Source organism: Lepisma saccharinum, chromosome 5 (genome assembly GCF_977018435.1).
Source record: "Lepisma saccharinum chromosome 5, izLepSacc3.1, whole genome shotgun sequence".
NCBI lineage: Eukaryota > Metazoa > Arthropoda > Insecta > Zygentoma > Lepismatidae > Lepisma > Lepisma saccharinum.
Genome location: NC_139233.1, coordinates 46,629,576 through 46,656,226, shown reverse-complemented (window position 1 = coordinate 46,656,226; position 26,651 = coordinate 46,629,576). Strand labels below are relative to the sequence as shown.

The 26,651-nt window shown below is 37.2% G+C and overlaps 1 protein-coding gene across 2 annotated transcripts in view; it reads right to left on the bottom strand.

Moving 5' to 3' along the window:
* LOC145987797 (TOG array regulator of axonemal microtubules protein 1-like) overlaps positions 1 to 26,651 on the bottom strand; it is a 257,466-nt gene that overhangs the window by 99,065 nt on the left and 131,750 nt on the right. For both annotated transcript variants that reach the window (XM_083122501.1, XM_083122502.1), the window contains exons 5-7: positions 13,985 to 14,081; positions 6,836 to 7,033; positions 2,412 to 2,608 (exon numbers count right to left, since the gene is read on the bottom strand). In XM_083122501.1, coding sequence (XP_082978627.1) covers positions 2,412 to 2,608; positions 6,836 to 7,033; positions 13,985 to 14,081 — 492 coding nt within the window. The remainder of the gene's footprint in view (positions 1 to 2,411; positions 2,609 to 6,835; positions 7,034 to 13,984; positions 14,082 to 26,651) is intronic.

Sequence of the window (26,651 nt, the reverse complement as noted above, 5' to 3'; positions counted from 1 at the left end):
TAAAAGTGGAGCGAGGGGTATATACCTATCTAAGAGCATTTACAAACAGAAAAGGTCACATCCTTGTTTTGACCCCCCAAAAAATCCAGGTCTCGGTGACAAACATAGTGAGGGTGGAATCTGATGCAAATATGGAAAGTCTCCTTCAAGAGAGGGTGGAAAGGGTGGAGGGTGAACAATCAGTGCTAATTATTTGCAAACTTCAGAACTTCAATGACTGAACTCTTTTTAAACTCTTGTTTCAATATTAGTTGTACTTTGTCAGAGTGCAAGTGCTATTGAATTTCTGCAACAAGAAACAGTGATCATTACAAGATCTATGTGTATGTGAATATGTTACTTGCTGTTACAAATTTCCTTTTAATATTACAACAGATTTTAATGATACCCAAGAAGATCAAATCTAGCACCACTTGTATCAGAAACTAAGCATTAACTCTAAAATTTCTAATTAATATTTCTTTGTTGGCTTTGTTGTAGTTTAGTCTGAGACTTTTCTACCAGGTAAGCAATTAAATACATACAATATATATCTTACTGTGTGATGTATAACTCCTTAATGTGAGGAGTGAATCTTGTCTCGGTTGCCCAGTTTTAGTGTCATGACAGGCAGTTGGAATGGCCAGGCAAACTTTCACTGGAGGGCATTATTTGTCAATATTTATTTCACAATGAGGAGAAATGAAACAAAATTTCAAAAATTGCAACCTTGAGACTACTAGAAGCAACAGTAATTGTAGGATTTCAGATCTCAAATTAAATTTTTAAAAAACACTTTTCAATGTACTGTTATATTTGCCTTAATTGATATAAAGATCACACCTTACCTTGCAATATTTTATTCATGATTTTTGTCAGGCATGAGTTCAAATGAATATGTTGAGTTCAAACTTTCTCATGGGGTGTGAAGTGGCACGAAAAGCTCTTTTTAAATTACCTTTTTTAATAAACGCTCCCATTTAGTGTTATGTAGATGTACAGTCCTCTTTAGAAAGCTAGAGAACAAAGGCAGTGTGATTCGATGCACTGACAATGCCTCAGATAGCGAACAGACACTTTGCAGGCCTTGACCTTCAAGAAGTACTTTGTTATGAAATTGTGAATGTATTTTTCAAGAGCTTCCTTATGTTTATAGGAATATTGTTTTAACTTTGTTCTATGTAAATTTTTTAATTGAATCGAACAAAATGTATATGAGGAAATATTTCACTATTAACATTGAAAATACTAAGTTTGGTTTCTTTAGTGGCTTAAATTATTTAATCTGCTCAACATTTCTATGAATTACATGTACGTCTTCTTCAAGAGTTAAGAATACAGGGTTATCCATTTGGGTATGGATAAAATAAAACATTAATAGAAACGTAAATGTGATAGTAGGAAAATGTTGGTGTTTTCGTGCGAGAAACATGGGAGTTTTGCTGTAGTGTGTTGGCAACAATGAAGTTTGAACTGATTCGTGATTTTCTTTACCAACATTTCAATCGTCGTTGGTGTGGCCATGGGGCACCAATTGCTTGGCCTCCCAACTCCCCAGATTTAACCCTCCAGACTTCTTCGTCTGGGATTTCGTTAAAGACACTGTCTATTCACAGAAACCCACAGACATTGATGATTTGAAACTCAAAATCACACAGGCTTTGGACAGAATCACCCAGAGATGTTACACCAGACGTGGAATGAATTGAATCACCCTTATGAGTTGTGCAGAGTTCGCAATGGAGGCCATGCAGAAAACTGAAAACTGTACCAAACTGTTAGTAGTATATAAAAATAAAAACTCCCACATTTAAGTCTTTTGTATACAATATTTCACGTAATTACATTTGACCAAAAAAATTTCACATCCATTTTATTTTATCCATACCAAACGGATCACCCGGTATATTGACTGCTTTCAAAAGCATATTGTCTTGACGTTATTGTTATAATATTGTTACCTGTTGTAACTTACATTATATTTGAATGTATCCTTAGCTCTTAAAAATATGTATACATAGAAACACCGAGCTGATATATCATTAAAGCCACTAAAGAAAGGAAAGTTAGCATTTTTAATATTATTAGTTAGATGACTGCTACATGGACCATTTCCATAGATTAAGAAAATTTCTCTCTCCATGTTTAGACTTTGTTTGAAGATAGAGGTCAATTCAAATTGTATCATTACAATAAAAATAGCAATGAAGTGCACTATTTGATGCATATTTGTTAAAAGCTGCACACAATTTGTAAAAGTAAATATAATTTTGTATAAATACAATTTTCATTTCCACATTTTTAACAAAGATTTGATATACCAATGGTAGAATTAACAATTTTCCAACTTCAAATTAAGTTATAATACTGAAAACTATTGATGAGTGGTAATAAAAAGATAACTATGAAATGCTGTGTTTGAAATAGTGTACCTCTGTACTGGTATCCTCTGTGCTTGTGGTTGATCTATCGGTAGATGTGAAGCCACTGCTCGATGAAGGCTCCTGGTAATCTGAAGTGATTTCTGTAGACAAAGGTGGCATTTTTTGTTGGTTTCCAGAACCACTGCGAACTTGGGCAGGACGCAAAAGTATTGGAGAATCTAGTTGTTCTTGCAGCTCTGGTAGTGCTAGAAAATAGACATTGATTAAATTTATTGCAATTAAAACTTGATTATAATTTTAAGTCAAACATTAATTGAGTTCATGATGAATTGTTTGGAATTTTAACTAGTGTACTTGTCTCCCCCCCCTCTCTCTCTCTCACACACACACACACACCTCACCCCCTTCCCCCTACACAAACATTCTCTCTTTCTCGCTACATATGACCACATAACAATATGTACCACCCTGAAGATGGGTGACAGACTTTTCCAAGTTCTCCAGGAACTTATAAATACATTTGCAGAACATTTTTGAAACATACTAATAAATGTTCTGTCTTCGAACTTAGCACGTTATCAAATGACATGTCTGAAACTTTGGTGTATATACAAGAGAAATCGAAGTACAATGGTTAATGGTCCAAACAATTCATCATCACTCAATCACCAGTGACAAGTTACAAAGAAGAATTAACTGCGTTGCATCTCAATATAAAATATCAACTTAAAATAACTGTCATAGTATCAGCAGGGTGGCCACCCTAGGACCATGATAAAATTCAAGTATAATTCCCATTTTCTAGGCAAAGTTTTCAAAATTTCAAGTGTACGTAAGCAGATGTTTTCTCAATTTCAACCTTACAGATCACAACTCTCACCACCCACACACAAATATATTAACAATATAAAGGATCTGTGAAATTTCAATGTATCCAAATATTCTAATTCAATTCAATTAAATGTTATACATATTTATAATATTTAATTTAAGGTGCAGAGTTTACATTTGCCATTTCACATACTCAGACTCCAAATACATCTACAATTCTTCTTCATCTTTAATATGACCCTGTCAACAATATCCTGTTGGCTTTGGTCAGCGTTTCTGTTATTGTTTTCCTTCTGAAGTTGGTAGATTGTCACTAAAGTTCATCAGTACCACAAACATAAGTCACAAATGTTACGGGATATACTAATCTATGAAAAATTGTTAAATGTATGAGAATTTCAAACTCAAAGTTACCTAATCAACTTCAAGATATCTTGTCTTGCAATAATCTTCCATCTGAATTGTTGTGCAAAAAACACTAACAAAGTAAATGGATTGAGAGAATTCTGTTTTATTTTCAACACAGCTTTGTTTTCTTGATTAAAATAAAAGCTAAACTGTGGAAAAATTGCCTCAGGGAATTTATGAATACAATATGTATAAAATCAATGGGATATGGATTAATAAAATTTGCAACTTTTCATGTCTACGGAGAAAAATTCACTCATAATTCATGCATAATTCCCAGAGCTAGTAATTCACGCATAATTCCAGGAATTCCCGGTGAGTAGCTTTGTAGCAACCCTGATGAGTAATATACTGTAATTGATTTAAATTACCTTTTTACATTCTATTATTACGGATGAGACAGTTGAGCTGTTACTCCATTGATGTTGATTGATATAGGAGTGCTTTTTATCTGATGGTATATAATTGTACAGTGGGATCCATGAGTATTACCGCGCAAATTGTCCATCACCATGTTCGTACATCTTATTTGATCCAATAAGAGCTTCAAGAATTAAAATAAAACTCAAAACAAGCTGTTGACAACTTCTGAACCAGCATACATAAAAATCCATCGCTTAAAAACACATAGGATGTAAGAGAAAAATTAATGAAAATAGTCATGGACAATTTGCAGGGTAATACGCATGGATTCCAGTGTACGCTGTACTTTGAAGGTGATCCCTTATGAACATTAAACAAAATTTTGAGTAGTTCTTGTGATGAACACAAGAGCAAAACAACTTGAAGAGTACCGGAACCTTTATTCCCAGAAAAAAAAGGACTGGTTATAGGCATACTGGCGTATGGATTTATTGGTAAAATTGCTGAGAATTTTATCAATACGTATGTTTCACCTACAATTTATGTCCTTCGAAAGATGTTACTGGAATCCCCTCCTGCAATTTTTTCACACTAGGTGCCATGAGAAAAACCTATTTTTCTTGTCATTGCCATTAGTGAGTAATAGCATAACTAGGCCTCGATTTAGGGGGACTTTATAGGGACCAAAGCTATGGATCTCCCACAGACAGCCCATGAGTTTGTGCCAAGCTTACATAGCCTTGTGAGAGCTTGTCAAAATTAGCTTGATATGGCATGTTTGATGTGAGCTTGTTCTTGTGTCGTTTTCTTCATGAAGTGAGATTTTAGCTTGCACAGCAAGAATCACTTGCAATGTGGTGCGTGTTCACTTTCGCTGCCACCTAAGAAATGCATCCTTTTGTCAGGGGTTAAGAGTTTAGGGTATTCGGAAGTATGATATTCGGAAATTGCCACCAATACAATTTTAACCATCATGAGTGTTAAACAAACCATTTGAATAGACGTAGGATAAATACATAAAAAGTAAATATAGTTTGAAAACACAGCTAAAATTCATAATATGTATTGCTCAAAATAAGGCCAGGTGCTACAACACAATCATAAAATTATATAACCATTTAGACACTTCATACCTTATGCGTATACATGGAAATGTAAACGTGTTTGTGTGTGTGTGTGTGTGTGTGCGTGCACGTGCGCGCGAATGTAAAATATATGTAACATATTAATAATAAAGTTGAAGTGATTAAATATGAATAAGAACAAGATCACAAAAATGTAGTGTCTGCTTAAACCATACATGAGAGTATAGGTATTATCTACTTTACAGACAATAGAGCACAACTAGTGTCAAAAAAATATTAGTCGTATTTTTTCAGGCTATATAATGCCTTATTCTATTGTAGTGTTTGGGTTCATGGGTATGGTGTAACAATCATTAAACAATTCTGGACATTTTGGCAATGTACTACAAATACAGGTGCTCACATGCACTCAGAGTTAATGAGTACTATCATTGGTTGGATTGGATTGATTTGGTGTTTTAAGTCCACTTTATGCACAGTAAGGCTAATCGGAACTGGACCTACAGTTTAAAGTGGGATCCGAACCACTTGTACCTCCACCGGGTATCAGTGCCCTTGATTACAAGGCGACGACGCTACCACTGCGCCATCGAGGAGGCGGTACTATCATTGGTGTAGCAACATATCGCGAGGCTCTGGGTGAGATTAGAATGTAAGGCCCCCATACATTCCTTAAAATTCAAATCTCAATGTGAAGTTATTGAAAATCTCCAGGAATATGTCAGCAAAATATTATCCAGCTTCAGTCATAATAATAATAATCATAATAATAATAATAATAATAATAATAATAATAATAATAAAGATTCCTTATTATGTATTAATATTAGAACTAATGCAGTGTTTTCTCTACAGAACCTTTAACGTAAAGTTTTAATTTCTTTGAGCTGATTCATTTTTTCCTATCTTTCAGAAGTATTTAAAAAACTTGATTGTAGTTTTCTTTCAGGATCAAATCACACTTTGTCCATTGTCGAGGAACTCCTAAAAGGCTTGGGGCCGACAGGCCAGGGGCTAATCTGTATATTTGGCAATCTGGCACTGTATATTGAAACACATAACGCGAACACCAACCACACATTCAATACAATGAAAATACTTTTATTCATAGGTCATTTGTAGCAGCTTGGCTTCTGAAATCAGACTGCTACCAACAGGTTTATTTAAAATACTAAATATTTGACAAATTCATGCATTTAAGTAGAATGTATAACCTGATAAAACAAAATGTTGTAGTTTTATCGTCCACAAAATTTAGCCTTTGCCATATATTTTTCTCACATCTATCTAATGCAATTTTTTTGTGTATAGACCCAATGGGTGCGAGGCCCCTTCAGTTGACCCCACGGCAGTCACCCACTTTGCCCACCCCTTGCTACGCCTATGAGTAACATAACATAAGTAATGCATTGTTTTTTGGTACTTGTGTTAGTAATGTGTTGCAGAAATTACGTGTGAGAAATTGTAATGGTGCTTTGTTACTTTGTGTCTTACTTTACTAAACTTGCATTAAGTTGAAATAAATTCACAACTGGAGGATTCATTTGCCAGGATAAAGCATATTTGTTGTGTTGTTTTAAATTTATGTGAGTAAAGTTACACTGGAAAAAAATTGGACTGCAGAAAGCACGTGATAGTTGTGAAAACAGCTAAATGTCCTTATTATACAAGAAAGTAACTGCAACATTTTACTTTGGTAACTGTAACGCATTACTTTTTTTCCAGTAACTTATTCAACTCTACATGCACTACTAATATATGTTAATAACAAAGAAAAGTGGCTACCTGGTGATTCAGATCTGAAGTTCCCCATTGTAATTGGCTCCAAAATCCGTCGACCTTTCTGAGGTGACAAGATACAAGGAGAAGCATGCAGGGGCCATGTCTGGCTGAAGGAGAAGCTGCTGTTAAGCGAGAGTGGCATCTTGTCAACTCCTCCCTTGGCGGCAGAAGGTAGCAGCTTACTAGGAAGGATTGAGTAGCCTGAAACAATAGAAATATATACATTTCACAACATTCGCGGTACTAAGAATGACACCGCCAAAGTTTATGTTTCACCAGAACATGCAATATCAATGGGCAAGTATGGATCTAATGAAGAGATTTTCTTGGGTTGTTAAACTGATGAATTCTGGAAATATTTCTAAGTTTTTGATAGTTAAAACCAACGAATGCAAACTCAGAAAATTTTCCAGGACTCACTTGATTGATAACCTAAGGGAATTTATTCATATTCATCACCAAGATGTATATGCCAGTAGATGTAAAAGACATCCCTCAATTAGCCATAAAAACAATAGAGTCAAATTTGTAGGTACATGGACGTCCAAAGTATTTTTTTTAAGGAAGCGACAAGCAAGGTAATTTTCATCCAGACTGTGTGTGTGTGGGGGGGGGGGAGTAAAAAGAGGCATATTTCCCCAATAATAGTATTGCACCCTCAAGAAACACTTCTTTAGTTTGAACTTATCATGCACCTGATTTATATCGTTCGAGTATTTATAGTATTTTGAGGATAGTAATATTTTAAGTTATATTATTATTATTAATCAATAAACTATTTCTTCTGAACCTATTGGGTGTAAATATTGGCTTGTTGTAAATTAATTATCTATAACAATATTATTTTATTGGGTTGATGCATAAGTTCGTAGCGTTTGTGTTTGGTATGGCAACACTGTGGTGTTAGAAGTTTGCTTATCATTTAACGTTCATCAATTGGAGTGCCACTGTTGTGGTTGTGAATACGCATTCAATTATGCAGATTTGAAGGAAGACAATGTTATTTGTGGGCTAAAGAACAATAAGTGACAAGTGGGAAAAAACGAACACTTCCGACATATTCTTCTGTCTGAGTTTAACAGAGTAGCAAAGGCAGCGGAGGTGGCTCGAGACATTTGTGCCGTGTACGGGGAGAGTGCAAACGGGGAAAGCAGGGCAAGAAAATCGTTTTGTCATTTTGACTTGAGCGATTCTCCACATTCATGAAAATTCGGGCTTTAATGAAGACCGTTTAAACGGTATACTCTGCAATGATCCACGTCAGTCGACCCGAGAATTAGGAAATGTGATGAACTGTAACCCATCAACAATCGTGCGATATTTGATTCCATGGGCAAGGTTCAGGATACCGAACGCTTAAAAACAACACAAATCGTTGAGTAGGCCAGGAAGACTGCATCAAGTGCTGCTGCAACACGATAATGCACGCTCACACTCCATAAACATAACAAAAGCTGCTATCCAGGAGCTTGGTTGGGAGGTTATTCAACATCCTCCTTACCTCCCCCCCCCATCTTTTCACTTCTCATTCCACCAATCTTCAAAGAAACTCCCTTGGTACCAAAAATGCTCTTCAAACTTGGCTTGACTACGTCTTTAACACCAAATCAGCTGATTTCCTCAGGCGTGGAATCGAAAAATCGCCCCAGCGTTGGTAGACAGTCATAGACAATGACGGAAAATACATTACTGATTAATTCCTGTCATTTGTCCATCTCAAATGAGTTGCCACAGTGGAAACACGTTACGAACTTACGCATCAACATTTAATTATACAGGGTGTCATTTTAATGGCGCCCACGGACCACGGAAACGTATAGAGGACATCAAAACAAACAACTTTTCTCAGTAACATTTTTCTCGTTGGTACATCATTTCGGCGCTACAGTCGTTGAAAAAAGTCCTTTTTGCCGCCTGAATGCTGGCAACCACACACATTTGATTGCATTTGTGACGTCATATCCCGTCGTGAAGCGATGCGTTCCAGGGTTGCCAGGAACATACATATTCTGTGAAAAATGACATAGCTACAATCAGCCACATTATGTACCGTAAAACAAAACGAGAAAACACGTTCTGTAACCTAAGAGGAAGTAAAGAAACGATACGAAAAATAGTAGAAAGAAAATAGAATTCAAGTGGAAGTGGAAGTGGTCATATCGAATTTTGTCTCAGCTTACATGTCAAATATTTGCAAATCTAGTTACGAAGTTGGCATCTACAATTTAGTCTATCCACTTCGTCCTTCTGATACTAGTTGTCTGTGACACACTGAACAGATGACAAAATAGAAATGAAAGAACTCAAAATTCCAAGGGGAAGCAACATGCCTACAGTCAGAGAAATTATGCGGGAAGGGGCAAAATGGTTTAAAATACAGGGATATAAGTAGTAGTAAAACAAACTCTCCGACGACTGTGTTTATCTACGCACCAGATACGCATGTAATAGTTTGCAACTGTGAACAAGGCAGTATATTTGCTACTGATTCATCATTAGATTGTTACTGTGGTTGTACAGTGGGATCCATGAGTATTGCCATGCAAATTGTCCATCACCATCTTCGTGCACTTTAAGAGCACCCAATAAGAGCTTCAAGAATTAACAGAAAACTCAAAAGAAGCTGTTGACAACTTCTGCACCAGAATACATAAAAATCCATCGCTTAAAAACACATAGGATGTAAGAGAAAAATTAATGAATACAGTCATGGACAATTTGCACGGTGATACACATGGATCCCACTGTACGTGTTTTAGCCGTAATGAAACAACGTGAACCTCGGATACTTCCGTCATCAGCACAAAAGTACCACAAGGCATCTGGACACAAACGTGTAGATATCAACCTTGCAACGAGATTTGCAAATATAATTGACATGTAGCTGGGCGTAAACAGCCATGTGTAATCTGTAAGTCCAATAAAATTTATTGTTGTTGATATTTTACAGTAGACTGAAACAAAATCCCATATTGACACTTCATTTTGAATACGTTTTTTACCATTTCTCATTGATTGACTGATTGATTTAGTTTATTTTACTTCGCATTTTGTGCCTCTTGGCTAATTTGCGAAGATGGGGATGAGTGATGAAATGATGAATGACATTCACAAACAAGCAAGTCTGAGCGGGATTCGAACCCGGGACCCTTGGCGTCGCAGCGCGATGTGCTAACCACTTGACCACAGGGTCCAGCTTACCATTTCTCATATCGATTGTTCACTTCCCCCTTCCCCTGAGATGATTGCTGATCTTTTGGCTGGTAGGCTATGATGTTCGGTCTACTGGACGCGTTTCTCGCTTCGTGTTGTAGATAATAATGTGGTTGGTACTTTGTCATTTTTCACAAAATTTGTGTGTTCCTTGCAACACTGCGGTGCGCTGTTTCACCACAGGAAATGACGTCACAGATACAATCAAATGTTGTGATGGATTGCCAGCATCCAGGCGGCAAAACAGTCTTTTTTTGAACGTCTGTAGCGTCGAATCGACGCACCAACGGGAAAAATGTTACTGAGAAAAGTTGTTTGTTTTGATGTCCTCTATACGAATCTGTGGTCCATGGGCGCCATTAAAATGACACCCTGTGTATTTATAGAGTTAGAAATTATAATTAACTTAAGAAAGATTTGGTATTCCTTTTAGAAAAATCGTATGCTTAATTATTGTAAATATTCTGCAATGAATGATATATGGTTTATTTATTTTCTTCATAACTTCTGAAACATTATGCTTACATTAGAAAGAGAACACTGACTGAAGATCACCTACTAAACATGAACCATAAATAAATTTTGCAAAACCTTTTAGAATGTGATAGTGTTTAGTTGAATTCTCAGATATTGTTTATTTGAGTGTGTATCTACTACATAACACATACAATCACTAAATCAATTAGAGGGGTTCGAAGTGACAGTATCACAGCCCCATTCCCACACATACGTATATGCTGACTCTAGACATAGCTTCTCTTTTAGAAGTAACTACAATTTAACTTAAAAACAAAACTATATGTCTGAAAACATATTAATAAATCCGCTACAAGACTTAATGAATACTACAGTACCATATGATTGATGCACACTGCAGAAAGCTATTATTTTCTGTCTGTGTTTCCATTTCTTCAAAATTAAAGGTTCACCAAGGAAAGGAAATATCTTTCTACAAAGTGCTATCCACAAGACCTAAATTGTATTTATGAAATACAGTGCTACTCGAAAAAAAATTATGCATACACAACAATTTAAATACAGAATCTACTAGACTAATTAAATGCATACAAGATACAATACTTCTATTTATTGCAAAATACATTTTTAAAAATAAAAGTGAAAATACATTAGTTACATTCCTTATATGCACAATCAAGGTACGTATGTACCATGTAGAGTATGTAATACTATCATGCTCATACAGAATTTGAAACATATGCATATCTTATTTACACTTTGTAGTTGAATATATAAATTAATTAATTCAGTCAATGGAAACGTCTGGGGTTTATTAACCTCACTGAAAGACACGGAATTAACACTAAGTTTTTCCTGAATGTTCTACAAGATATTCTATTTTATATTAGCTGAAACAAGATCAAGGGTCAATAAATTATTTATATATTTGAAAATATAAATGTATTATAATTTAATTCGCAATATGTTATTTCTTTGCTGTTGTCATTTTTATATCCTATTTTGTACTATTCAAAGTTGTGGAGCGACCTAACTTTGTATCGTCCTATCTTTTTGGTAATCGCATTAGTACTATCAAAATTATATGAGTTACTGTAATGGTAACATATTACTACTTAAAGTAACAATAGTTAATTTACTTTACTACCTTTCTATATTCAAAACTGGCCAAAGTTTTGTTAGAACGGAGAAATGTAGTTTGGATACATTATTCAGAAACCGACTGGCAATGATCTGAACACCTTTAGCACCTTGCAACTATGATATTCAAGAAAGTGGACATATTTAATCTATTCGAACCAAACTTAGCATATACATGAACACTGTGCAGCATAAATTGTGCGTCAACTTTCATTTTTCTCTATTCATAAGTTCTTCCTGTGTGTGCTGGATGTAGAAAAGGTGCTGTTCTTGATATATAAATACTCCTACACTACTCCACACGAATGTGTGATATTTTCATGTACACTGTACCTTTCCGTCTCCAAGAATGCCGATCAATCCTATCCAAACACTGGAAGGAAGGTGAACAAGGGAATTTGGGAGACCGCCAAACTTACAAAATAGAAGAAAGTAGACACAATATTTTACAAAGTAACAAAAAAGCGCCAACTTGAGGTACCGAATTAAGTCATGACTTATGGAAAGTGTGTGATTATATCAGCTTTGTGACCTTGGACAATTCTCCCTCTCTGGATACTGCCGTTATTCTTTTCAAAAAGTAACTATTCTCGGTCCATTGTAAGAACAAAGTCAGTGTACACAAATACATGTGACTTTTGAGGAACCCTATTGGCTAATTCTGATGAGAGCAGTTGAACAAAATTGATGCACATTGAAATATCAACATGTTGAAGTTATGTCACTAAACGCAGCGATCAGAGTCAAGCTGTGAGACCTAATGCTATGAATTATACACAGGCGGCCAATATATCTATGGAGGAGCTGAGTTAAGTATTAACCAATTGGGAACTTAACTACGTCTCACAAGTCAGGGCCAGGGCCTACCTACCGACTGCCAGCCTCACTCCTTCATACCTCAGCAGAGATGGGCGATCATTCAACCAGTTACGGGGTGATGACATGTGGTCAGCTAGATGGACCCCCAGTCGTTGTTGTAGGTCTCTATGACCAGGTTACATTACTCATTTGCAGCTCCCCAATTTCCTCACGATGGTGGGTGGTCACCGACCCAGGAAACTTGAACCAGAATGTGTCCCATAGCCAGAGCCCAAAGCCTTAGAACACACCACCACATTCTATATGGAAGTAAATATGTTTAGCCTTTTAGGTGAAAGTACAGTTGACAAGGGAAAGCCACCTGCTAGAATGTTCCAGAACAACTTTCTAATAGTCTGGAGGGGAGTAATGTTTGTGTATATATATCGTCCTGTTTTTGTATCTTGTTACATTTATACTTGGTGCAGAGTCTGAAGAATACCTTGCTAGAAGGTTGAAACGTTACGTTTCGTTTATGTTTTATAATAAAATAAATTACTGCCTTGGTCAGCATATTGAGTTTTTCACACCACCACAGTGTGGGACTCGCAAGTCATATGGTTCTGTTAACACTGACTTAATTCTATCAGTGGATAAAGAATAGTTATAGTTATCATCACTAAAAAAAGTAACCCTTTACTTCCAATCACTGGATTTCAACTTATATTGAACATATGGTAAAAATCGGTAAAAGATGTGAAATGATTCACTTATCTGGATAGCAAACCAAAAGAGATTAAAAAGTATTTAAATAATTCAAAATTTCGTATTACATGCAACCTTGCCCACAACATTGAATCAATATTCTAAAATAATTTGACCAAGACATGCATTGATTTCATCAGGGATGAAAGGAAACAACACGTTAAAGATATTTGAAAATTCCTTGAATATTCTTGCTACTCACGACCGGATCAAGAAAGTGTGGGGCGTTACCCCCTATACGCCTTCATGGCATTGTGCTATGCACAGGGGAGCACTTTACTTCTTTTTTTACCTAAGAGATGTACTGATTAATGTATTACTTTACATGAGTTAATCACTATATTTTAAAATTTAAAGCCAAAAGCATATCTTACAGACGTTTTAAATCATAAAGAACCTTGGCAAAATTTTATTAGTACTGAAACCCAGAAAACACCTGCAATAGGAATCGATGGACTGACTATGTTTCAACCAGTGAAAATAAGAGCTTGGCAGCCTGGCACACTGAAAGTGCTGTTGCGCAATAGAGTTAGGAGTTCGTTAGAATAATGTATTTAGATGAATGTATTTTTATGTGAATTTATTTTAAAATTCTTTTATTGATTAAGATATCTTAAGAATGATTTCTTATTCATCTCATCAAGAATATTCACGAAACTAATATTGTTCTGCTTCTTTGGAGTAAGTTAGGTATTATCTTGCAATGCACACAATGACACAAAACTGGAAATTAGAGATCACTCCAACAAAAAAACTTACCATGTGCTGTTGAGAAGCCATTTTGTGTTCTGTCTGCTGAGAGTTCTGCTGGCCACAGTTGTGCTGTATTCCCTGCATTTCTGGGTTTCTGTTCCTCCTGTAAAACCAGAACAACAAAATTATTATTTTTTCACATATTATGTGAAATGTCACAAAGTCCACATAGTGTTGCAATATAATTGAGGTGCTCAAGTAATGTTAACTTACCTTGACCAATAGAGAAACATAAATTTAAATCTTTTAATTCTCTTACAGTGAAACACTGTTAGGAAAAATTAAGGACTTCATCTTTTGAGTATTGTACGCCACAGTGGAAGAACAAATACCCTTAATAAATGAATACTGAATTTCAAATTTTTATTGAAAAGAAGTCTACAATACAAAAATAAATTATAATTAGTCAAACATGTGATCAAATTATAGAAACGAAATATCCTTTTGTTTTCTATTCATATTCATTTATTTGTACATCACAGTACAAATGTCCCACTAAAGTTGAACATACAACATGTAACTTGTACACAAAGATACAAACACAAAATAAAATAATTAAAACTATTGGAGTTACAGCATGATATAAATATTATTCTAACAGTGTGGTAAGTTTCTTAGGTGCACATTTAAATTCTTGGAACATCTAGTTAAGACCTTAAATCCTCCCACTTTGATTTTGTATTTGTGATGATGAGCATGAATGGCAATATTTTTTTATTTGATTTAATTTTTGTTACATATGGTCACTTTTCTGCCACCTTTGGCCTTTTGGCTAATGAGGATGAGTGACGATATGCTGAAATTGATGAACATAATCAGGCCGGGATTCGAAACCAAGGCTCCTGGCGTCGTAGCGCGCTGTGATTACCACTCCGCCACAGAGGTCGCCAGGATTTGTGTGTGTGTGTGCTTGTCTATCTGTGTGGGTGTGTGTTTGTCTGTGTGTGTGTGTGTGTGTGCTTGTCTATCTGTGTGGGTGGGTGTTTGTCTGTGTGTGTGTGTGTGTCTGTGTGTGTGTGAGAGAGAGAGAGTATACGAATTGTATATGGTAGGTGAGCAAAATATGTCCATAGTTAAGTTTCTAGGGCAATTTACAAATCTCTAATGAGAGATAAATTTCTGAAATTAAAAGAAATAACTCCTATAACTAATTAACAACGTGTACCAAATGAATGTTTTGTAACACTGCTTCTAACTGAAAGAAAAATAATTACATCTGTTCCCAAGGTGGCCCACGGATCCGAAAGGTGGCCCACGGCTTATAATTGGCTTAGATAATAATGCTTGTTCTCAAGAAATAAAATATTTATTCATGTTTATTCACGTTTCTACATCTTATTAGAGAAAATTGTTGGAATCAAACTTTTGATTGTTGATATGCATTACATACAGTAACAACGAATAGCCGACCTGGTCTGCACAGTCCCTTCGACGCCAGAGGTTCCACAATAACTTAAATAAAATGGCTTCTGGCAGCCCGAGACAGTTTTCTGCATGGAGACTGGGTATATTAATGTAGTGGTTGTTAACTGTGTTAAATGTACAGTGGGCCACCTTGGGAACACGGGCTGGGCTACCATTGGCTCACCTACCTTATTTGGACTAAAATACCATTTATTTACAGCTGGAGCCGTAAAGAACATATTCAGACTCCTCGGCTCCAAAGAAGGGTGGGTGAAGTGTTGTTGCTTTACCAGTAGTCGTAAGCCACTCTTCGGCCAGTCAACATGTGTCCCCTCGCTCTTTTTGCTAAGCTGTCGCCACTGTTACGTTTGGCGATGCAGTAAAAACGCGAAAATTTCTCGTCATCGTGGTAACACGCCATCCTTGATAGGTTAAAAGGTCAACAACTCTCTCCTTCTACCCGCCTACAAAAGTAACAAATGTTCATTGACAGCTCTAAACTCTCACCTCTAGGAGAATAGCTATTTTTTGTGTTGGGGGAAGGGGTAGGCCGGAGGGTGTTTGCCCCAATGATATATATATATAATTGGGTTTGCCCCCTTCGGACCCTGGTCTGACAGTGTAAAGTGAGATCCGAACCAGAGTGCAATGTGGATCCACTTGGAGTCGAACCCGGAACCCCTTCAGTACAAGCCGACAGCGTTTGCCAGTACACTATCAGAGGGGTGATCTTTTAATTTTAGACGTCAAGAGGAGCGGACCTCCGTGGCGGCGTTGTTATCACAGAGCGCTACGACAACACGGATCCCAGGTTCGAATCCTGCATGGGCATGATGTTCTTTGTAAATATCCCTCAATTTCATCACAAATCCTTATCTCGCAATTAGCCAAAAGCGACAGAAAAGTGAAGTAAAAAACAAAGGTTAATGGGTGTAATCGCCAATTACTATGTGGTAAATCAAAATGTATTTCTACTTTTGAAAATATCGAGGTGGGGTGTGATTGCCCCTCCGCCTTTAATCCTCCCACGACACTAATAGTGAACCGAGTGCCTCGTTCTTCCGACAAGGGAATTCGCTCGCTTTAAAATTCTCCTCTTCCTCTCTCCCTGAGCCAGTCTCTTGCATTCGCCTGGATGTAGATTTCTTAGTTAAGCGCAGGGCAACGTCCCTGGGGAGATTTGAATGTCACGCAAACACTTTCGATTGCCTCCGAATCCAACGATCACGTTCGGCACGTGAAGCTTTCCGTTTTAGACTTTCGTAAGATTGCAGGAAGCGAATCAGTGTTTCCATCTTTAAAAAATTTCGTAATGAACTTCCCAAGAACAATTAATCTTATGGAGCCCACTTTTAGGACAAAATTAAATGCAGTTTTGTGGCGAAGTAAATGATATCAGGAAGCACTGAGTTGAATAGGCCAATCGGAATTCACAATGAAAGGACACAAGCCAACACAAATGCTAGGAACATGCGAATTAAAAACTTTGTTACAACAAACTCTCTCTCCCTTGAACAGAATGAACAGTCTTGAATGTCAGTTCGTATTTTTGGTAATTCTTCGTCTTGGCTAGTTTGTAAATACTGTAAATACTTTTTACAACATCGTAAGTATCACTATTCATTTGGGATGAACGATATCGGAAATTTGATATCGCGATCAAGAAAATATTGTCATAGACGATACGATACGATATTTTTCCGTATCGTGATATCGGCGATATATCATTTCCACGATATACGTATATCGCCAAATATCGTGACGATATATCGCCAACACGATATATGTCGCCAAAATATATTGAAAATATATCGCCGACACTATACATATCGCCAAAATATCGTGACAATATATCGACGACACGATATATATCGCCAAAATATCGTGACAATATATAATTTTGGTGATATCGCCTGGACGATATTTACGATATATCGCCCAACACTAGATTTCGCTCATTTAGAACTACCTAAATTGCTACAGACAAGGTTGCCCGCAGGATTCTTTCTAAGGGTGGTGGGGGGGAGTTATAGAAACTTTTATTATTATTATTGTAATTATTGCTATTATTCTTTGTTGTGTAATATTATTATTATTTCCACCACCACCACTACTACTACTACTACTACTTTTGTTATTTTAAATAATAACACACATTTTTAAATTCTGTGTACATATAGGGTGAGGCAGTCAAACGGGAAGATTTAAAAAAAAACACAAAAAATAGAAAGAGCAAATATTAGTTAATTTTTGAACATGAACATGAATGTACTGTACATGAGTTGAAATTATTAGTGTACCTGAAAAATGTTCATTTTGTGAATATGGTGTCAGTAAGATGGCGTCCTTGGTATTGCACACATTGTCGGAGTCTCAGAGTAAATCCGCCCATGATGCTTCATAGCATCTCCAACGGAATGTTGTGGATCTCTTGCCGAATTCGCTCCTTCAAATTATCCCTGGTTCTTGAGAGGGTTGTCCTTGAATACTTTGAATTTGAGGTAACCCCAAAGGAAAAAGTCAGGAGACGTCAAATCGGGTGAACGGGCAGGCCCCGGAATATCGCCGAATGTGCTGATGAGACGACCATGAAATGCGAGTCAAGCACATCCATAGACACTCTGGCAGTATGGCTAGTTGCACCATCTTGCTGGAAGAGTGTGTCTTCATCTTGGCCATAGCCATCGAGGGCAGGCAGGAAAAAGGTTACCAACATGTCAGCATAACGTCCAGCGCTTTCCGCCACCGTGTTACCTTGTTCATTTCCGAAAAAGTAGGGGCCGATGGTTCCACGAGATGATAACGCACACCACACTGTTACTTTTTCTGAATGGAGAGGCGTTTCATGGAGAGTGTGTGGATTAATTTCGTATGGGTGGATTTAGTCTGAGACTCCGACGATGTGTGCAAAACCAAGGACGCCATCTTACTGACACCATATTAAAAAAATGAACATTTTTCAGGTACACTAGTAATTTCCACTCATGTACAGTACATTCATGTTCAAAAATTAACTAATATTTGTTCTCTCTATTTTTTGTGAATTTGACTGCCTTACCCTATATATAGAATTTGCATAACTAGATATTTAACATATTAATTCATTTAGGACAAAAAGCTGTCTTCTATAGTTAGATAATAAGTGTAAAATAGACTGTAAGCTTAAATGTAACCCTACTTCAAATAATAATAATAATAACAATAGAAAGTAAAGTGCTCCCCTGTGCTTTGCCCTACGCCATGAAGGCGTATGGGGGTGTGGAGTTAGCGCCCACACGCTTTCTTTATCACGGCGAAGGTGAGGGTGATGTGATCAGCACCACGCCTCTGACCGTTTTTACCCCCCAGAGTTTTCTCCAGGTACCCACTTTATGCGACGCTGGTTGGTTGCCGGAGCCGCTTGAATAGGTGGAAAAAAAGTCCCGGTTCTCACCAGCAGGGGACCGAACCCGGGTCTCTAGTATGGTAGTCAGACGCCCTAACGACTGAACTTCCGCGGTACTCATAATAATATTTAATGTAAGTTACTTCCAGTAAGTCACAGAAAACAATACTGTTTGTTACAAAATATCGCTACAATTTCACTATTCGAATTTCATTAACTCCTGCCAGAAATCTCTGGGGGGGGGGGGCAAGTGGCACCCCCCTGGCCCCTCCCTTGCTCACAGACCTACACATTTCTATTACTAAAATTCAAGAAACAATTTCGTTAACGAATCACTTCTTCCTTTGTTATTTATATAGGTGTAGTGATACAGGGTGAGTCAAAAGTCAGGATGGGCCTCCCCCATGGCGCAGTGGTAGCGTCATTGCCTTGTAATCAAGGGGTCCCGGGTTCGATACCCGGTGGAGGCACAAGTGGTTCGGATCCCACTTTAAACTGTAGGTCCAGTCCCGATTAGCCTTACTGTGCATAAAGTGGACTTAAAACACCACCAACTCAAAAGTCAGGAACCATAAGACTAATGTGTGACTAATGTGGAGGGCACTTTACTGAAGTTTCCTGAGAGGTGGATAGGTTAGTGAGGCTCCGTTGAGTGGACCTATTCCAACCAGATTCCCGACCTACACCATCTGCAAAGGAGGATAATGTTCCTCGCAAATATCGCCTGCCACAATCCTGAGTGTCCTGAAGAACTGGGAGCGTCGTCTGAACATGTGCCTTGCTGAAGAGGGTCAGCATATTGAGCATATCATATAGATAATATAAGCTGAAGTGAATAACACTACGGTTCCAGACTTTTGACTCACCCTGTATATTAATTACAATAATTAACAAATTTTATCATTTATTCAACCTAAAAAAATATTAATATTTCATCAATGCTCTTGTTCATATTGGTACAGTTATATATTAATTATATTAATAACAACAATTACTATCATTAAAAACCAATCATACACTGTCACTGGCAGGAGTGTCATGAAGGACACACAACCAAAAGAGGTGCCAAATAGGCCAAACAAGTGAATTTTGCCTCATATGTACATTACTTTTGTTTGTATGAAGAAAAGTAATACAAAAAAATTGCGAACACCGTAGAGAACAACGTTTTTTTTTTATACCTCAGGTACGAAGGCCTACCTCGTCTAACTAAATTTTTATGGCGTGTCAGTTATTTTTTCACACAGACCTCACAGCACCTGTTCCACGATTATGTGATACCAATTATGACACTCCATTTGCGTGTGCATGTGTGTATGGGTGGGTGGGTATGGGGGGTTGCTTTCTCAAATCAACAAATGAAAATCGATTCAAGGCGCCTGGGAGACGTACACTGACATTTTATGTATCTTTTCAGCGTGAGTGAGGAAAGAAAAATAAAAGGTGATGCCGGAAGTGACTCCCCCCTCCATTCCTTTTTTGTTGAAGCCATCACACGATAATCAGTGTTGCCAGTAACAAAAAAGTTCAATATCTTCTAAACTGAAGAAATAAATGTTCATATACGTAAATATATTCCCTCGGAGTTTCGTAACCCTTCTTTCTTTTCAAGAGCTGTAAGCACGCTGTTCTCACCATAAGAGGCGCCTTAAAACCGTGCGAAAGTTATTTTTAAGGCATTTATGTAACAATCTTGTACTATCTTTTATCCACTGTAAGAACAAAGTTAACGTAAACAAAATAATGGATTTCTGATAAATAGATATTTTCCTATGTGTAGTTTGCCACTGAATACATTGGTGGTAGCTGTACAGTTCGTAATATAAGACCCCACAGCTTCAATTAGCAGCTACGTTGAGTGGTATGGGTTTTTCATGTGCACTATATTTCTCCTATACAGCTGCCATTGAAAAAGCAATAAGATTTCTCACATGTCACGCATATTTGTATTTGTTTACATAGATTCGGACTTACAACGGACAGAGAATAGAATACCTGTAACAAACCTACTAAACTTTCTAGCAGATTTTACTTTAACTTCAATAATGGATCAAATACCAAATGATCCAGCACTGGATGTAACCCCTATACAAGGGCAGTTCAAAACAGGCATCAACTTACCTTCGTTTAAAAATGGCGGTCATATTTATATCATGATTTCCGGCATTTTTGGACTTTGCAGACCGTTGTAATAATTATGATAATTCAGCTAAGAAAAATGATAGAAAGCTGGGGGGGGGGGGACATTGTTTTTAGTACATTTCAAGTTTCATTTTTTTGTTCTGTGCCGCTTTTTACCATCTCTAATGCAAATGGCTGAAATGTAGGGCCAAACCTGATATTCAATTTTGAACAAAAATCTAAATTTAGGAGTTTTTAGCAAATGGGTGACCGCCTGGGAAAACCATGTGCTGTTAGCATCCTTTTAAAAACCGAGACATACATTTTTTTTAGACGAGATATATGCATTCAAAGTTTTAGCTAAAAAATATTTGAGCTCTGTTATTGGTTTTCTAGTTTAATCAAAGCTCTTTGAAAATTGCCATTTTCATTTTTCCAAAATTTGAGCTCCAATATCTCTGCTGGGAGACCTAATAAAAATTTGATATTTACAGCATAAAGAGTAGGGGTAAAAAAAAAATCGAGATTTATAACAAAATTACCACAGAGGAAAGTTAGTCATAAACAGGCAAATTTATGTTCTTATCAGTTAAAAATAAATATTAATCTATAGTGTAATTAGAATCATTGTATATATTAATAACATCATACGAATCGCATAGCTTTTCCGCCTTAATATTCCCTTAGACGACGTATGTAGGTTTCTTACATACAGTGTGTAATTTGAAAGAGTTGCATCATCAGGAAGATAGCCAGAGACAGGTGAATGTGATAATTGTAGCGTACCTCTATGTGTTGGGTGCGTGCCCTGATCCTCTGCAAGACGGTGCAAGGGCTCACTTCTATGAAGGGCATCCGGATCTGAGGGCTCCCGTTCGTGGTGAGAACGCCCCCGGGTCCCCACAGGTGATCCCCGCTGGACACTTTCCACATGGTGCAGTCGTCCTCATCACATCCTGAAACTATTTTCTCCATCAAATGTCGAGCCGAGAATAGAGGTCCGAGGGAAGTTTCAGAAGCAGCTCATCCTGGTTTTTCAGTGCATTTGATCCCGGTTTTAAACAACAAATCGCAATACAAGTTCAAGTGAAGTTTGGTCAAGTTAAAACAACAAGATACGATACGATATTCACACCGTGACTCATTTACCTCATTTTCTCCTTCACATACATACACTAGTTGTAAAATTAATTACTAATATATTTTTCTCATTGTATTACTATATACGTTATATCTTCATTAACCTCTGTTCTTCGAGCAATGAGTAAAATCTAGATAGTCTCCAGAATCTAGTCTTTACATTGATTTCGCATTCGCGAAAAGTTTTCAATGCCAAAGACTCTGAGCGTTCATGTTTGGAAACATACATCCGAGTCACTGCTACTGGTGATATTACACTTAGCCAGTGCATTTTCTCCACAGGGTTGACATTTAACAGCACCATCTGTTGTTGAACGTTTGTCGAGAAGTGAAAGCAAAAGTTCGAGTGGCGCCTCTCAACGGGCGATACTAAAACTTCTTGCGGAGAGTAATTCACAGCAGGAGATCAACGAAGAGGATTTTCCTCTCAACGCCAGATTATAATACTATGTTTATCTGTGGTATTACTCTCAAATTGAAAATGTGGGTATTGTCATTTTCTTTATACTTAATTTGTTTGTAGAATTGTGTATCATTAGTTTGAACAATTCGCGTAGAATTGTGAAAGCCAACGAGTGTTCCGTGTGGTGCGAGCTGCCCGCCTGAACACTGCACCTCAAGGCCAGTAAGCAGGAACACAGGATAGGGCGAGCCACATGCGTTGAGAGGTAAAAATACTGTGAGTGAAGCGCTCTCTTTTTCATGAAACCACATCGTGTTCCTTCTGCCATGATTACAATGTGGCACTGCACTGTTACTCACGAATCAGATGACGAGAGGTCTCACACTGCACGCATCACCCTACTTCGTTCACGCCCCTTTCTCTGTCCCTCTTACAACGCCACAGTACCGCTGTTCGCTCTGAAGTTTACACGTGTACACGAGAGCTCTCGTTCACAATTGCAACGGGTTGACCAGGCATGGTACAGCATGTCAAAACAACTAAAAAGAAAATTGCAAGCTTATGTGTAACCCTATGGCAAATAATGATATTATTTTTGCGCTTAACTCACATATAACCCCAAAATGTAATTTATCATAATTTTCGTGGTCTTTATAGTTTGCAGACAAAATTAGCGGCCAAAAATTTCATTTTAAATTACCTCTGCGGAGGTTCAGTAGAAGCGCTGAAAATTACACCGGTTACATCGGTGACGAATATCATTTAGACATTCATGGAACCACATTTTTTCAAACCGCAGTACTACCTCATCAAATTTCAGGGTCATCTGGTGTACCTTCACCTTAATGAAAATTGTAGTAACTGATAAGCTAACGTCAAAGCAGTGGGTAGGATCCTGACTGAGGATAAATTGACAATGTTAACATCTTCATTTTCTAAAGTGTTTTCAATTATCAATTAAATAAATCACTCCAAACTGTGTAATTTCCTGTGCACTATGCAGCCCGTCAAACATTTCAGTATGACGGGTTGCTAGCATGGCAGGAAATTATTTAAACGTGCATATATTTCTGTGCTGGGAGACGACAATTAATTCTTCAATGCAACGACTAGGTTTGTTCAATCGTAAACACATTATTGAATAAAATGAGAAACCGGAGTAATCTACAATTTTTTCTAGAATCAAATGTATAACCGAAGTAATCGTTAATTATTGAGTCACAAGAGCAACCGGGGTATTGGTTAATTTATTCTTGAATGAAATGAGCAACCGGGGTATTGGTTAATTTATTCTTGAATGAAATGAGCAACCGGAGTATTGGTTAATTTATTCTTGAATGAAATGAGCAACCGGGGTATTGATTAATTTATTCTTGAATGAAATGAGCAACCGGGGTATTGGTTAATTTATTCTTGAATGAAATGGGCAACCGGGGTATTGGTCAATTTATTCTTGAATGAAATGAGCAACCGTGGTATTGGTTAATTTATTCTTGAATGAAATGAGCAACCGGGGTATTGGTCAATTTATTCTTGAATGAAATGAGCAACCGGGGAATTGGTCAATTCATTCTTGAATGAAATGAGCAACCGGGGTATTGGTTAATTTATTCTTGAATGAAATGAGCAACCGGGGAATTGGTCAATTTATTCTTGAATGAAATGAGCAACCGGGGTATTGGTTAATTTATTCTTGAATGAAATGAGCAACTGGGGTATTGGTTAATTTATTCTTGAATGAAATGAGCAACCGGGGTATTGGTTAATTTATTCTTGAATGAAATGAGCAACCGGGGTATTGGTTAATTTATTCTTGAATGAAATGAGCAACCGGGGTATTGGTTAATTTATTCTTGAATGTAATGGGCAACCGGGGTATTGGTTAATTTATTCTTGAATGAAATGAGCAACCGGGGTATTGGTTAATTTATTCTTGAATGAAATGAGCAACCGGGGTATTGGTCAATTTATTCTTGAATGAAATGAGCAACCGGGGTATTGGTTAATTTATTCTTGAATCAAACGAGCAAACGGAGTTTGGAACTGGCGAGTAATTGCTCTTCAAGAAGGAAAATACAAGTAGGGTTCTCTTCAAACACCTTAAACCATTACTTTACAAATTACTGTTCAATCAAATCTAAAACAATCCCATTACAATGGTAGGAGATAACCAATTCGTTTGTTTAAAACTAGTCTTTTGTTTCTGAGCATTTGCGAACACATTTGATGTTCAAGGAATTTATTCTTCTATGAAATTAGTAGTTGCACTAAGTCTGAGTAGTTGCAACACCATATTCAGTGTAACTTCCACCACACTATTTACAGTACATTGCTCACCGAAATAGCAAGAATCCTGCCCCCCCCCACACACACAAGGATAAAAAAGAAATATATAGAATGAGACAGAAATATAAAATGACAGGAAGAATAAGATAGAAACAGTTTCAGGAGGGGGGAGAGAGAGAGAGAGAGAGAGAGAGAGAGATAGAAAGAGAGAGAAAGAGAGAGAGGAAGAAAGAAAACAATAGAAAAACATATTAAGAGAGAAGAAGAAATGGAATATGATGAAAAAGAGAGAGAGAGAGAGAGAGAGAGAGAGAGAGAGAGAGAGGGAAAGAAACATAAAGAAACAGGGATAAATAGATAGATAAGTAGGGAAGAAAGTGGGAGCATTGGCTCAACTAGATATGGCTTACAGGATCCATACCCCCTCCCGAATTTGCCAAATTATACTGCACTACAATGTAATTTTACTATTTATGCATTTTAGAATACTAAATTTGAAAATGACACTAAGTATTGTTGATTGGCTTTTGTTTCCTTTCATTATTAAATAATTGAATTAGGTTATTATACGTCGCTTTTCTGTCACTTTTAGCTAAACGTGTCGAACAGGATGAAATCGACAAAATGACATGACATTTTTTCATTCACATGAAGTTGCGAAATAATGCAAATTTGACATTTGAATTTATTTTCAGTGTTTATTGCGAATTTTACGACATCTGTGAAGAACACCGCGGTAATAGAAAATTTTCTGCTATGTGAGTTTCATGTGTTCGATGATATTTTGGGAAAAGTAGTATTATATGAATAGAAAACTAACAATTTAACATGCTGACAAATTCATGAAAAGTTGTTACTTCATTACTAATTTTCTCCTAACAAATTTCCAATACACTGTATCGAAGGCTGAGCCCCACCCGGAAAAAAAAGGTCCTGGAACAGCGGTGAGAAAGAAAGAAGGGAACACGAAAACAGAGGAATAATGAAAGAGAGAGAACGGGATAGAGAAACAGGGAAATAAAGAGACCGAAAAGGATAGGATAAACTGGAATAAAGAGAAAGTGAAAGAGATATAGAAAGAAAATAAACAGACAGAAATTGATAGAAACACGGGATTAAAGGTGGGCAGAAAAAGATACAGAAACAAAGGAATAGAGAGATAGAGTTTGGTTGAAATAAAATTTTTGCGTGTGTCAACGCTTCGGTTATTTTGCACCCGCCACATTATTCAGGATCCAGCCTCTTACTGCAACTAAAATGAACACATGTATCTAAGGATTAAAATTTCCTTATCTATTTAAAAGCTGAGGCTGAAAAGGGGCACAGGACAACACACAGTCCTACGGAGGACAATACTGGCCATAGGTCCACACGCCGGAGCCTCGTTGGAGTGCAAGAATCAGTTACACGTACAACGTGAAACTGAGGTTGAGTTTTGGATGTCTTACGTGAAGATCACCCTTTGCACGCCAAAAGGAAAGAGAGAGAGAGAGAGAGAGAGAGAGAGAGAGAGAGAGAGAAATCGGAATAAAGGGAGGAATAGAGAAAGAGAACATGCACTATTCTTCTACTATTCAGTAGAAGAATAGTGCATGTTTCGGAAGAAAATAAGAACAACAGACCAAGCCCTAATTACAGGCTGCATACGAATGAAGCTGCGTGTGCAATTGCTCAACAAATACACGTAACCTTCGTAATATGACAGCATAGCCAAGACCGTACTTGCACCTGAATCGCGATGCTTGTCGAGCGGTGTCCCCGTTTCGAAGAGATCAAATATGCAGAAGCCCCGATCGAGGTGTGCCTATGATCGTCAGCTGGAGCAATTACTGGGAGGAAAATATGGATCCGTATTGATTGCCTCACCTTCTTAACCTCATTCCCAAGTTGGAAGTAACAAGGACACGGAGGAAGATCGAACTCGCATGGGAACA